Source organism: Aristolochia californica, unplaced genomic scaffold, assembly GCF_029961685.1.
Source record: "Aristolochia californica isolate CCGP_79_NKW_82.1479 unplaced genomic scaffold, dmAriCali1.0.hap1 SCAF_5, whole genome shotgun sequence".
Taxonomy (NCBI): domain Eukaryota; kingdom Viridiplantae; phylum Streptophyta; class Magnoliopsida; order Piperales; family Aristolochiaceae; genus Aristolochia; species Aristolochia californica.
In genome coordinates this window covers 1,588,666-1,601,926 of record NW_027182214.1, presented here as the reverse complement: position 1 = coordinate 1,601,926, position 13,261 = coordinate 1,588,666, and the positions used below count along the sequence as shown (strand labels likewise).

Here is a 13,261-nt window from a genome sequence, read left to right as displayed (position 1 = left end):
ACTGGTGGTGAGACTGATCGGCCGGAAGTTAGATGGGAGCTTTGCCCCATCTTTTTTTGGGATGAGGACAATGAACGAGGCTCCAATGCTCCTATATCTGATGCCATGTTGATAAAAGGAGCAGACCATGCCGAAAATGTCATCTCTGATGAAGGGACAGCAACAGTGATAAAATCTCCCATTGAATCTGTCCAGGCCCAGAGTGCTATCCAGAGGAAGACTAAGGGCTGCAATTTCAATTTCCCGGCTGGAGAAGGGGAGATCAATGAGGCTTGCTGCAGCTAATGGAATAACCTGGAGGTGAACCCTTTGGAAGAATGGGCGGACTGGCTAGTGATCAGAGTATAAATCTGCAAAAAAAATCACCAGTGAGTTTGAAATAAGGATTTGGTCCAAGGTGGTTTCACCATTGACACTGAGCATGGTGATATGGTTGGCCCTTTTTCGTGCAAAGGCGACTGCATGGAAGAATTTTGTATTAGCATCCCCATCAGAGAACCATTTGAATCTTGCACGTTGCTTTCAGTGCACTAGCTCCCTGTGGGCGAAGGACTACAATTGCCCTTGAAGGGCATACCTCTAAGAGACTTCCAGAGAAGAGAGACCTCTAGACTCCTCCTCAGAATCAAGAGCGGCTATCTAAGCAAGGGCATTGGCTCTCTCGGCAGAGGAAGAGGCCCTCTTCTCGGAGGCCCAGGACCGCAGCAACGGGTTCAACATCTTGAGCTTGATTGAGAAGGTCCACCCGCTTGGGCCAGCAACGGTCATATTCTCCCAGAAGGATTGGATAGAGAGATCAAAAGAGGGGTCCGCCATCCAATTATTATTGAATCTGAAAGGGGGAGGGGGCAACTGCCAAAATGGGTATCAACCATAATTGGCCAATGATCAGAGACGACTAGATTGACCACTTTGCTAGAGACATTGTTGTACAACTGAAGCCAATCATTGTTGGCTAAGAAGCGGTCAAGCTTGGAGAGGACAATGGGTTGTCTGCCATTTGACCAAGTGTAAGTCTTCCCAGATAGGGTAATCTATTTAAGGTCCCAGCTGCCAATAAAACCAGCAAAAAGCCTCATGGAGGTTGTGATTCTCCGGGACGGCGGGGATTTCTCATCGCAGAAGCGAGTAACATTGAAGTCGCCCACACGCATAAGAGGACTAGGCCACATCTGACAAGTCCTAAAAAGGTCATCCCAAAAAAGGTGTTGCTCGTGGTGTCTGGTAGGGTCGTAGACACATACTAGGTACCAAATATTCCCCGAACCTTTGTCTCGCAGCTTGATGCCAAGGGAGTAAGGACCACAACAACGATCAAGCACCTCAATAGTATTGGTGTCCTACATCAGTAGGATGCCGCTAGCCGATCCCACTGCATCCACTGAAGCCCAGTCGGGCTCCTTGAGCAGCCACAACTCTCGTATATATCCCAAGGGGAAGAGAAGCCGCTTTGGTTTCTTGAAAAACAACAGCATTTGCCTTGGTAGATGCAAGGAGGTCCCGAATGGAGGTGCGACAACACAAGGACCCAATTCCACAACATTCCAGGAGAGAATAATCATTGGTCATTATTCTTCTTTTTTTATTTCTCATATGGGTGGTCGTCTCTTGAGAGAGGCTCCGTGAACACGGTGCCCATCACCTTGGCAAGTTCCACTATCTGGGACCAGGTTTTTGGGTCGTATTTATGTTGTTCTGACTGGAGAGCAGCCACAAACTTTTGAGCTCTTCCACCCGACTCTAGAAGGATGAAATCTCCCGTTTCAGGGTTGCAGGGGTATCGAGTGGTGGCACTGGTTCCCCCCTAGAGAAGTTGTCTCAACTGGCCTCTAGCTCGGCACTAGTAGGTGACAACGGGAGGAGGAGAAATGTTTTGCATGTGACCACGGGAAGCAAACTCACTAGTTCCGGACTCTGTGTCGGAGAGGTAATTTTCGGGGTAGGGGGTTATCTGGGGGGAAGCTTGAGGGGTGTGAGGGCTATGGGAACGATTTATAGGAGGGCATGTGGGGATCTCAATGGAAGGGGAAAGTAGGGTGAGGTTATTTTTGGGGTTAAGACGGGAGGGTGGACAGCAGCTGGAAGTTTGGAGTAGGTTCTGTTTGGGCCAAGGATATTTTTTGTGGGGGACTAGGGTGGGTGGGTGGGTGAGTGATGTGTCGGATAGGAGGGAAATCCGGGGAGTCAGCGAGAATAGATCTCGTGCCAACTATAAAGTTGCCTGAGGGGGATCGAATCTGCTGGAGGGGGGCAGAGTCTAGAGGTGCTACTCCCAGAGCATTGATTGATTGTGTGGTTTCCCAAGGCTTGGCTGTGATTTGAAGAACCACATCTCTAAAGTCATCCATCTCGGCAATGCTGATGCAGATCCAGTACCGTGCTTTGTCCACTATAATGAATCTGAAATATTGCCCTTCACAAGGGTGAAGAGGGTTGATGAGGATCCGGGCCTCATCAAGGCGGTGCCAGTGATCCGTGAGCAGGTCCAAAGCAATGATGGAGCCAAACTCAGAGATGATTCTCGAGAAAACCGTGTTTTGCCAGAGTTCAGCAGGAAGCCCGGTAACAGTAATTCATTGGCCGTACTGGCTGGAGGGTGCCGAGGGGAGCCACTCTGAGACCCCGGTAATGCCTGAGGTGGTGTGGGGCATGAGAGCAAGAGCCGCAGAAGACTCCTTCTGGGTTCCAAAATGAACAAGCCAAGTTTGGGGAACTAAGGTAGGAGACTCTAGGAGTGTAAGGGAGGTGAAGTTCGTCAATCAGCCAGTGAAGAATGCAGGATTTGAAGACACTGGGGGATGTTTGGACAAGAATGGAGCAAGTCAAAATTGTGCGCCCGTCATGGAGAAGGTTTGGTGGGATTTGGATGATTTCGAAGGTTTCTGTGGGAGCAGGGGAGACTAAGGTGTGGTTTAGGTGCAATTCAAGAAATTTTGAAGGGGAGGGAATGCTATTGGGAACAAAGGGGGGGGGGGGGGGGGGGGGGGGGGGGGGCGCGCTTCCGCTGTATCGAGTGTCGAGGAGAAGCATTGGAGAGCAACGGCTAGCTCATTCTAGCCAAAACCTGAGTTTGTGGCCTTGGGGATAAACAATCTGGCCAAAACGGAAGTTCCTCTTCTGTGGATGACCCGAGATTCCCGGCGACCACGGAAGGTAGTCACCGAGAAGAGGAAGATTGAATCTCGTGACCAGAGTGCACGGGATGTTACCGTTTCCATGGTCGCTCTCTAGAATTGAAGTCCGAAGTTGTGGATTGCTTCTACTGGAACGCAGATGACGGAGAGTTTTGATCCATCAGCTGAAGAGATGTGGATCACCGGACCAGTTTTCTGAACGACTCTCTCAATGGTAACTCTACATTTTCCGTAGCTGAAGTGGAAAAGGTTGTTTCGCTGCTTCCATCGGGAGACCGTCGTCTAGCAGGCTTCGTGGTCCTCCGTCAAAGCCTCTGAAGGCTCGCTGGAGCGGTGGTTGGACGAGTTCGACCGCCTGTTGGATTTTCTTCCTCGCCGTGGAGAGAAATCTCTTGCGTTTCTTCTCGTCGCCGCTTCGTCACATCTTCTACCGGTGTCGGAGATGGTTGTGGTGGCCCTGCCGGAGTGGCAGTGACCGTTAGGTGTGGTCCGGTCGCCGGCCGTGGGGACGATGTCCAACTGGGGGACTCTCTCGCGCATGTTGATGTTCAGCGCACGTTAGCGATTTTGAAATCGCACGGCACACGATATGAGAGCCTCACTCTAGAAAAAAAAAATAGAGGCTTCTTTTATTGACTTAGTTCCAAAGAAAGACAATATTGAGCCACCAGGTGATTTTCATCCCACAAGCCTCATCTCCAACTCTTACAAAATTATTGCTTGGCTCCTCGCCCGGCGATTGAAGTCCCTCATTCCCTTGGTCATCCACAATGGTCAAGGTGCTTTCCTAAGGGGGAGGAACATCCTTGACTCTTCCATGGCGGCTCACGAGCTCCTCGACCATTTCACCTGCTCTAGTTGCCCTCGGTTTGCCTTGAAGCTTGATCTTGAGAAGGCATTTGACAGGGTTAACTGGGATCTTTTAGATGACCTTCTGGGTCAAATGGGCTTCGGTGACCGTTGGAGGGGTTGGATTAGATCATGTGTCTCATCGGCCCCTTTCTCCCTCCTTCTCAATGGGATAGCTTGTGGCTTTTTTAAGGGCTTCAGAGGTATTCGGCAAGGAGATCCGTTTTCCCCTCTTCTATTCAATATTGTGGCTGAGCTTCTATTGGCCATGAATTATCGGGCTAGAGAGGTTCGTTGGCTTGGGCCGATTAGCAGTTGTGAGGCTTTTGGCATTCCCCTTCTTCAATATGCAGATGATACCTTACTATTCAGGGTCGGATTCTTGTACTATATTGTGAAGATCAAGGCTTTATTGGGGCTTTTTGAGATTGTATTGGGGCAGAAAGTAGATTGGCAGAAAACATCTCTGGTGGGGTTTAACATCAACACGAACGAACTCCGATCCATGGCGGATTTCTTGGGATGTTCTATATCTAAACTCCCCACCACATACCTTGGTCTCCCTCTCTTTACATCCCGCATCAGCAAGGACTTATGGAGCCCAATTATTGAGAGATTGGATCGCCGGTTGGCTACTTGGAGGGGTCGTTTTCTATCCAAAGTTGGAAGGCTTACTCTACTCAAATCTTGTTTTGCTGGGATCCCAAACTATTTCCTCTCGTTCATGAATTGCCCATCCACGATATGCAATCAGATGATGAGAAGATTCCTTTGGCGAGGCACCTCTACCGAGTTTAAGTACCATCTAGTGAGATGGTCAGATGTTTGCATTCCCAAATCTAGGGGAGGTCTGGGTATTAGGCTCTCCAAGGACATGAATATGGCCCTCCTCCTCAAGTGGATTTGGAAATTCAACACCGCTGGCAACAATCTATGGAGACCAATTGTGGCATCCAAGCTTAATTGGCATGAGTTCTGGTGGACCTCGGGAGGGAGGAGAGCTTCTCTATCTCCTATTTGGAGAACTATCTTTCCTCTCCTTCCGTTGTTCCACTTGGGCATCCGTTTTCACATTGGAAATGGTTGCTAGATCTGCTTGCTTCTGGGATGACTGGTGGGTTAGCTCTGAACATATAAAAAGCTCATTTGGCAGTATTTGGCGGGCCTCCACACAGTACGATATGTTAGTTGCGGATGCCTGGCGGCTGGATAGTTGGGATGTCCGATTACGAAGAGGATTGGATGACATGGATGCCCTGCTTGCTTCTCGGCTCCTGGAGGTGATTTCTGGCTCCAAGTCTCATGGCTCTCTGGAAGTCTCAATGATTTGGTGGCCGAAGGCGAGTGGTTCTTTCTCGGTCTCTTCCGCCTACACCTTCATCAAGGGTTGGTTGGACTTTAGTTACCCCAAGCATGAGGTTGAATTTATTTGGCGTCCCTCCGCTCCCCCGAAGATCAAATTCTTCCTTTGGAATGTCAGGCTCAACAGAATTCTCACTATTTGCACCTCTTGCCCCCTATGTGGCTTGGAGGAGGAAAACTCTCGGCACCTATTCGATTCCTGCCATTATTCTTGGTCTATTTGGATGAGCATCCTCAGCTTGTTCAATATCCAACTTTGCCTGCCAGAGGACATTCTTGCGATTGGGCGGTTGCTCCTTGGGATCCCCCTCCCTAAATTGAAAGATTGATCATCTGTGCCTGCGTTACTTTCATCCCTTGGGGCATCCGGATTGAGCGCAACAACAGGCGTTTTAGCGCCAAGCATCACCCTCGTGGCAAGGTTATCTCCTTTATTACAGGCCACATCTCTGCTTGGCTCCACTCCAAGAAGGAGTTCTCTGCTCTCTCTGGGCTCTCGCTCAAGGAAAATTAGAGCACCATTGCCCAGTTGGGAGTTCCGTCGAAGCCTCCCAAAAATGCAGAAATGGCGACCCCTTGATCCGGGCTACATCAAGATGAATTTTGATGGCAGCTCCCTCGGCGGGGGGGGGTGCGCTTCCGTGACTTGGTCGATACCCAGCTTTTGTCCTATTCCGGTCATATGGGCATAGCGGACTCCACTGTTGCTGAGCTTCAAGCCCTCCCTAGAGGCCACATCATCTTTCGTGAGCATTTCTCTGGGCCGCTTCACATTGAGGGAGACTCCACAATGATCATCGGATGGTTCTCTTCTCCCTTTCCCCCACCATGGAGTCTCTGGGAAGTTTACCGGTCCATTTTGAACATTCTCCCATTGATTACCTGTATTTGGTCCCACGTTCCCCGTTCTGCAAATTCTATTGTAGACGGTGTGCTAAGCAGGGGGCCTCCCTCCTTGCTCCTCTTGTAAGGAGGAGACCTGCCTAATCTTTTTGTTTATGTTTTAATGAAATCATCACTTTCTCAAAAAAAAAAAAAAAAAAATGTACTGAACAATTAGAAAAGGAAACAACTGTTAGAAAATGTGATATAGGGTATTTTTGTCTTTTCACATTCTGTAATAGCACCCCTGCTAGCTAGCTAGTTTTGTTTTACTCTCGAGTTGATATGAGTAAAAATATAGAAAGTTATCGTTTTAGAAAGTGATTAATGCAGCATTACTATAATGAGGGGTACTCTTTAAGTCTTTTTCATATAATTTATATAAATGACCTCCAACGAGATTGCCTCCTACGACAATTCCTTTTCCTCTCTTCTACCTTTTTTCTCTCTTTGTCTCTCCTACCTTCTTAATTATGCAGCTTTACACAGTATCAGAGCATTTATAATCCTTTGAAAGAGGGTCTTTCAAGCTGTGTTGGTTCTTCTTCAAGACATGGAACCTCTTCAAAAAGGGACCTCTGGACAAGGAGGATGATTGGTGGAGGACTTGAAAGAGAGGGCTTTATCATTTGGAAGATGTTCTGCGAGTGAAAACATCACCATACTAGTGGCCCTTGCATTTAGGACATCCTTTTCCAACTAAGATTCATCAAATAGTTTCATCCCTGCCTTGAGATATGTCCTTTCTATGTGAATCCTGTCAATGTGAGAAACTTGATGGAGCAACTTTCCCTGTGAACTTTGGGAAGAAGTGTAAATTAAAGAAGGCGATTTGCAGTTTAAAACAGAATCCAAGAGCATGGTTTCACACCACTATGATCATTAATTATTCGGCCTAAGGCAACCATCCTATATTGAAGTATTACTGGTGTATGTAGTTGACATAGTGTTGTTAGGAAGCAACGAAGGGCAGTAAAAAGGTAAAGGAAAATCTCAAAAGCTAGCTCCAAACAAAAAACTTAGGGCCTCTAAAATACTTTATTGGTATTGAAGTTGCCAAAAGTAAGGGAGGAGTGGTGTTATTTCAGAAAAAGTATGTTTTAGATAAGTTACAAAAGTAGGACCTACTAGGGGCAAAGTCGGTCAAGACCCATTAAAGTAAATCTGAATTTTCATGATGACGAGAATTCTATGCTTAGGAGCTGATCTCAGTACAGGAGGTTATTAGGCAAGCACTTAAGCCACAGTAACCAAAATAAACATATACTTTTTAGTGAGGATTGTGAGTCAATTTAGAAAAACTTGACCAAAAATTCACCTTGAGGCAACCTAGAGGCTTTTGAGATACTTGAAAGGAGCCACTAGAAAAGGGTTGTCGTACAAACCTCATGGACATTTGGAGGTTATCATACAATCAAGATACTTAGATGCAGACTGTGCAAAGCAGAGTTGGATCAAAGGTGTACTACTGGTTATTGGGGCTTTATAAGATTTGGTTAGTTGGAAGAGTAAAAGACAAAATACTGTGGCTTGGTCTAGAGCAGAGGCAAAATACCAGGCTAAAGCTCACACTATTAGTGAACTTCTGCGGGTGAAAACAACATTAAAGAAGTTCGACCTTGAAATTAAGAATCCGATGGTTTTGGTATATGACAACCAAGCTGCAATCTTTATTAATAAATAACCCTTACCCACCATCACATGGAAAGCAATAAAAAAATAGGAAAAATGAAAATTGATCCATATAGTGGAAAAGTTTAAGGTTACCAAATCCCCAACCGTCATGGTGCCACTAGTTATGCCTTGAGAACACAAAACCATTGCTATTGATAATGCTGTACTAAATATCACATTCTGCCCAAAATTTAAGAAAGCAAGGCTACTTTGTGTTTTCAATGCAGCATCTTCATACCCTGAAAAAAAACCAAGATCCACATAGATGAGCTAAAACATAGAACTGAGATGAATCAAATTAATCAGAAGAGACATTTTCATCTAATATGGATTTCAACTTAAATGTAATAGGAAATATTGGTTTTTTTTTATGAATGGTGCGTATATTGATAAGAAAAAAAAAGGAAGAAATACAAACCTAGGTCCAGGGGCCTGACTCCACAACAAAGTGTTGGAGAGAAATGCCCGCCTTGGCCTGGGAGTCTGCCAAGTGATTAGCAAAGCAAGGAATGTGATTCCATTTACAGTTTAAAGGGGAAAATAAATTACAAATTTCCTTGAACATATCCCAATGACGCCATGGGGGTTTGACGAGGGTTACACACCAATTGATGACCACTTTTGAATCGCCTTCAATATAAAGGGGACCAGATAGGTGGTTAGAGAAGATTTTGAGCCCGTGCAACAGTTCCGAGAGTTCTGCTGCGGTAGAGTCTGAGTTGCCAAGGGGGGCAGCATAAGAGAAGAGGAGGTCACCATTTTCATTGTGGATAACACCAGCGAACCCTACTGGATCCGAGCAGCCAAGAGAATTTCCATCAAATTTGAGCTTTGCGTGCCTGAGAGGAGGGAGGGCCCATGTAGCCATGGTTGAGGGGCAAGAGGGCAGAGATAGCACAACGATTGTCTGCCAGTTTCCCTTGAAGTTTGTATCACTGAAGTTTCTAAAATCTTTTTTATTTAGGAGCCAGACATAAACTTGGCTAGAGATTTGCTTAGTCAGAACCTCAAAAAGAGAGGTTTTGAATGTGAATTTCCTCCTATTACGTTCTTTCCAGAGAACCAGATTATATGACCAATATAGCATGATATAATCATTTTACCTGTCTTTGGTAGTTTGGAGCTGATGAGTGAGAGGACAGTGTCTGCTAAGTTTCCCGAGGCATAGTATTGGAAGCCAATTTTGTTTAGAAGGGATGTCTAGACCAAGTGGGCAAACTGACATGATAGGAGAATATGGGTTGTTGTTTCTAGAGCATTTTTACAGAAAGGGCATAGAGGGTCTAGGATAAGGGTGCCCCGACGGACTAAGGAATCAGAGGTTATGATTTTGTTCCTGCATGCAGACCAGATGAAGAATTTGGCACTTGGAGGGACAAGGAGGTCCCAGGCATAGGCAGCAGTGTGATTTGGGTGAGCTGTGGAGAGGTTGCTTAGGAATTTGTAGGCAAAGGATGTGGAGAAGGATCCTTTTGGACAGGGGGTTCAGATTAGAGTATCACCTGAGTTATTGGCTTTCTGACTGGGAGGTTGTGAAGGAGCTCGGAGGCAAGGAGAGCTTCAGGGTTAGTGAGACGTCTTCTAAGGTTTAAATTCCAGCACCCATTTTCTGACCAGATGTCAGAGACAAAGACCTCCGAGTTACCCAAGAGGCCAGAGATTTCTGGGAAGCTATTTTTGAGTGGGGATTGGCCAGCCCACCAATCATTCCAGAATTTTGTTGAGACTCCATTTCTAATGTAACATTTTGCTGCAATTTTGAATTTGGGAAGGAGCCTAACAATTTTTTTCCAGGCAGGTGAGAGTGAATAAACTCGCCCTTGCTCTGTCCACTAGCCAGAGTGGAGATTTGCTTTATCCGCAATGAAAGCTCTCCGAATCAAATGAGGTTGCATATTAAACTTCTAGATCCACTTAAAAAGAAGAGCAGAGTTTGTGGTGATGATATCCTGGATACCCAGGCCACCCAAAAATTTTGGCTTGCACACTTCCTCCCATTTAACCTGATGATATCTTTTTTCTCTGTTTGGGCCACCCTAGAGGAAACGTCTCTTTAGAACCTCAATTTTGTTTCTGACTAAAGCTTGGCAGTGGAACATAGATAAAAAATAGTTGGGAATTCCCTACAAACATAATTTGATTAGAACTAATGTGCTTGCTTTTGAAAGGTATTTTCCCCGCCAGGAGGCAAGCCGCCCTTCCAAGCGCTCAATGACGGGTGCCAAGAAGCCTTAGAAGGGAGACGGGGGGTCAGAGGGAGCTCCAGATAAGTTCTAACAAATGATTCAATGTTGCATCCAAAATAGCTTGCCATAGAACTGAGTAACCCAGGCTCAATATTGTAACTCGAGATAGATGATTTCCGCCAACTGATTTTTGCCCAGATGAGATTTCAAATAAGCTACGTAGGGCACTTAAATTGTGAATTTGGTTGAGGGAGTCATCACAGAAAAGAATTGTGTCATCCGCATATTGGAGGAGGCTAACATCAAGGGCAGGGCCCAGAGAAATAGGATTTAGCCATCCTGACATTTTAGCCAGACGGACCATGGCAGCTAACTTCTCACCAATGAGAGTGAATAGAAAGGGGGATAGAGGATCCCCCTGCTTGATGCCCCTAGAGCCTTTAAAATATCCACAAGGTTTTTTTTTTTTGAAATGTAAATATCCACAAGGTTTGCCATTTACCAAGACAGAGTAGGAGACATTAGAAATACAACTTCTCATCCAGAATCTCCAGCAAGTGGGAAAGTCCATCTTATCGAGGAGGTGGTCAACCAGATTCCAGTTGACCCTATCAAAGGCCTTCTCGAAGTCAAGCTTGATTACCACTCTTGGGTTGTTCGGTTTTTTGAAAGAGTGAAGGACTTCATGGGCAGCCATAGACGAGTCTAGGATGTTTCGACCAGCAATAAAACCACTTTGAAAAGGACTGATGATACTTGGGAGAACAGATTTGAAGCACTTGGCCAAAATAAGTGTTAGGATTTTGTAGGAGCTTGTGGTGAGACTTATGGGTCTATAATCTTTGGCCAAGTTAGAGCGGAATTTTTTCGGGACGAGAGCAATGAAGGAAGTGCCAATGGATTTGTAGGTGATTCCTACTTGTTGAAAGTTCTTGACAAAATCGTGCAATTCGCTTCTGATAATGTCCCAGGATTGACGGTAAAATTCTCCATTGAAACCATCCGGGCCAGGGGCCCTAGCCCTTAGCATTCCGAGAACCGCTTCATCAATTTCATCTGGGGAGAAAGGTCTTTCTAGCTGTGCAGCATCAGATACAGAGATCCGACAGAATTCAATCTGGTCCAGGATAGGGCGGTTGAAATTTTCCTTTGTATAAAGACATGAAAAAAACTTCACACACTCATTAGCAATAGAGACACCAGCCGTATATTCCTCACCATTGATGAGAAGGGAGGATATACGGTTAGTTCTCTTACGCCCGAAGGCAATAGCATGAAAAAACTTTGTGTTGCCATCCTCATCAGACAACCAACGGAATCTGGCACGTTGCTTCCTGTGAGTGGTTTCACTTGTGAGGATTTTTGAGAGATCAAAGTTCAGGTTATCTCTACAAATGATTTCAGGAGAAGAGAGAGACTTTTGCTCCTCCAAAAGATCCAACTCAGAGAGATGGAGACAGATGGATGTTTTTGTAGATGCAGCAACAGCAGTAAGGTTGCGAGCCCAAGGCCTAATGACTGATTTGAGAGCTCTGAATTTAAAGTGGAACGCCCACCCAGGATTTGGATGATGAGGGAGATTGTCCCACCATTTCTTCAAAATCGGTATAAAAGAGTCCACCAAGAGCCAGGAGTTTTCAAAACGGAACGAAGAAAAACCCCATTTTGGAGGATGAGTGTTTATAAGTATAGGCCAATGGTCAGAGCCAATTTTGTTGAGTACCTGACCGGCAGTATGGGGGAAGAGAAGCAGCCAATCATTATTAACCAAGAAACGATTTAATTTGGAGAGGAAGGGGAGATTTTGGCCGTTGGTCCAGGTAAATTTTTTCCCTGCTAGGGGAATTTCAATGAGCTCTAGACAACTAATCAGATCCGAAAAGGCTCGCATTGTGGAGGAGATTCTTTTTGCAGGAGGGCTTTTTTTGGAACAACGGAGGGTGGCATTGAAATCCCCAGCCAGAAGCCAGGGGACGCTCCATTGTTGAACTTTAAACAAAATTTCGTCCCAGAAGATGGATCGATCGCCATTTCCCGAAGGCCCATAGATCCCCACTAGGGCCCATTCAGACCCCAGAGATTTGTCCCAGAAGAAAATGCAGAGGGAGAAACAACCTAGATCAGTGGAAACAGCCTCAACCAAGTTTGGGTTCCAAATGACAAGAATGCCACCAGAGTGCCCAACCGCATCTATCACAGCCCACTAAGGTCCGAATTAAACCATAGACAGCATGCCACAGAGATATCAAAACATTGCAGCTTTGTTTCTGTAAATATAACTATATCAAGTTTACATTCAAAAAAGAGTTGCTCTGATAGAGTCTCGCTTAGAGGGAGAGTTGATTCCTCGAACTTTCCAAGATAGGACAATCATGGCCAAGAGATTTTGTGAATATCCTCCTTTGAGTAGCAAAAGAAGCCATTATAGTATTGGGAGAAGTCCCAACACAGCTCCAACATCTTCTCGAGCCGATGCGGGAAGATGTTGCCTGCCGAGTATTCTATAATCCATTTCTGCATATTTTCACATCGGTCTTGTCGGGTGAGATGGGGATAGTCCTTGAGATATGCAGAGTGTGGGGGGGGGACGGGGTGGAGGGGGGGTCCTGATTTGGTTTGCTGGGTTCTAGGGCGAGGCCTTGGGTTTTGTTGCGGAACTTTTTTCTAGAGCAAGTTTTGGTGATAATTGTGGGTGGCTTCCCTTTATTTTGGCCTACATCTGGAGTAGGTGATGGGGGAGAGGGTGTTGTTTTCATGTCGAGCGGAATTATTAACAGGGGTTTCTAGAAGTTTTTCGGAGTTGGGATCCATTGAGGCGAGAGGAGCAGGGAAGAGGACGATGGAGTAAGGGTTATGGTCTGGAGGAGATGGATTGTTCGAAGGGGGGGTATGCCATTTAAGAGGAGGTGAGGTTTCGGCGAGGAGATTTGAGGAGTCTCGAGGAATATTGCCAGCATTGAGTTGATCCGTATAGCTAGGGGTAGCATGGTCAGGGTACAAGGGGGTTCCCTAGGAAGGGAGAAAGGTAGCATTTGTTTGAGGGGACCTGCCAGGGTAGAAAATATTTGTACTGAGAGGAAGATTGTCCGGGTGGGGTAAGGAGTGGCAGCAGGGGGTTAGAAGATTCAGGGGGCTTGAGATGATGGCTCGGGTCTCCAGGGGGAGCTGACTGGA

The 13,261-nt window shown here is 46.0% G+C and overlaps 1 protein-coding gene across 1 annotated transcript in view; it reads right to left on the bottom strand.

The window, feature by feature from the left end:
- Positions 1-13,261, bottom strand: part of LOC137966091 (ABC transporter B family member 25, mitochondrial) — an 81,554-nt gene that overhangs the window by 33,055 nt on the left and 35,238 nt on the right. The window contains exon 10 of the mRNA XM_068812572.1: positions 7,995-8,140. Coding sequence (XP_068668673.1) covers positions 7,995-8,140 — 146 coding nt within the window. The remainder of the gene's footprint in view (positions 1-7,994; positions 8,141-13,261) is intronic.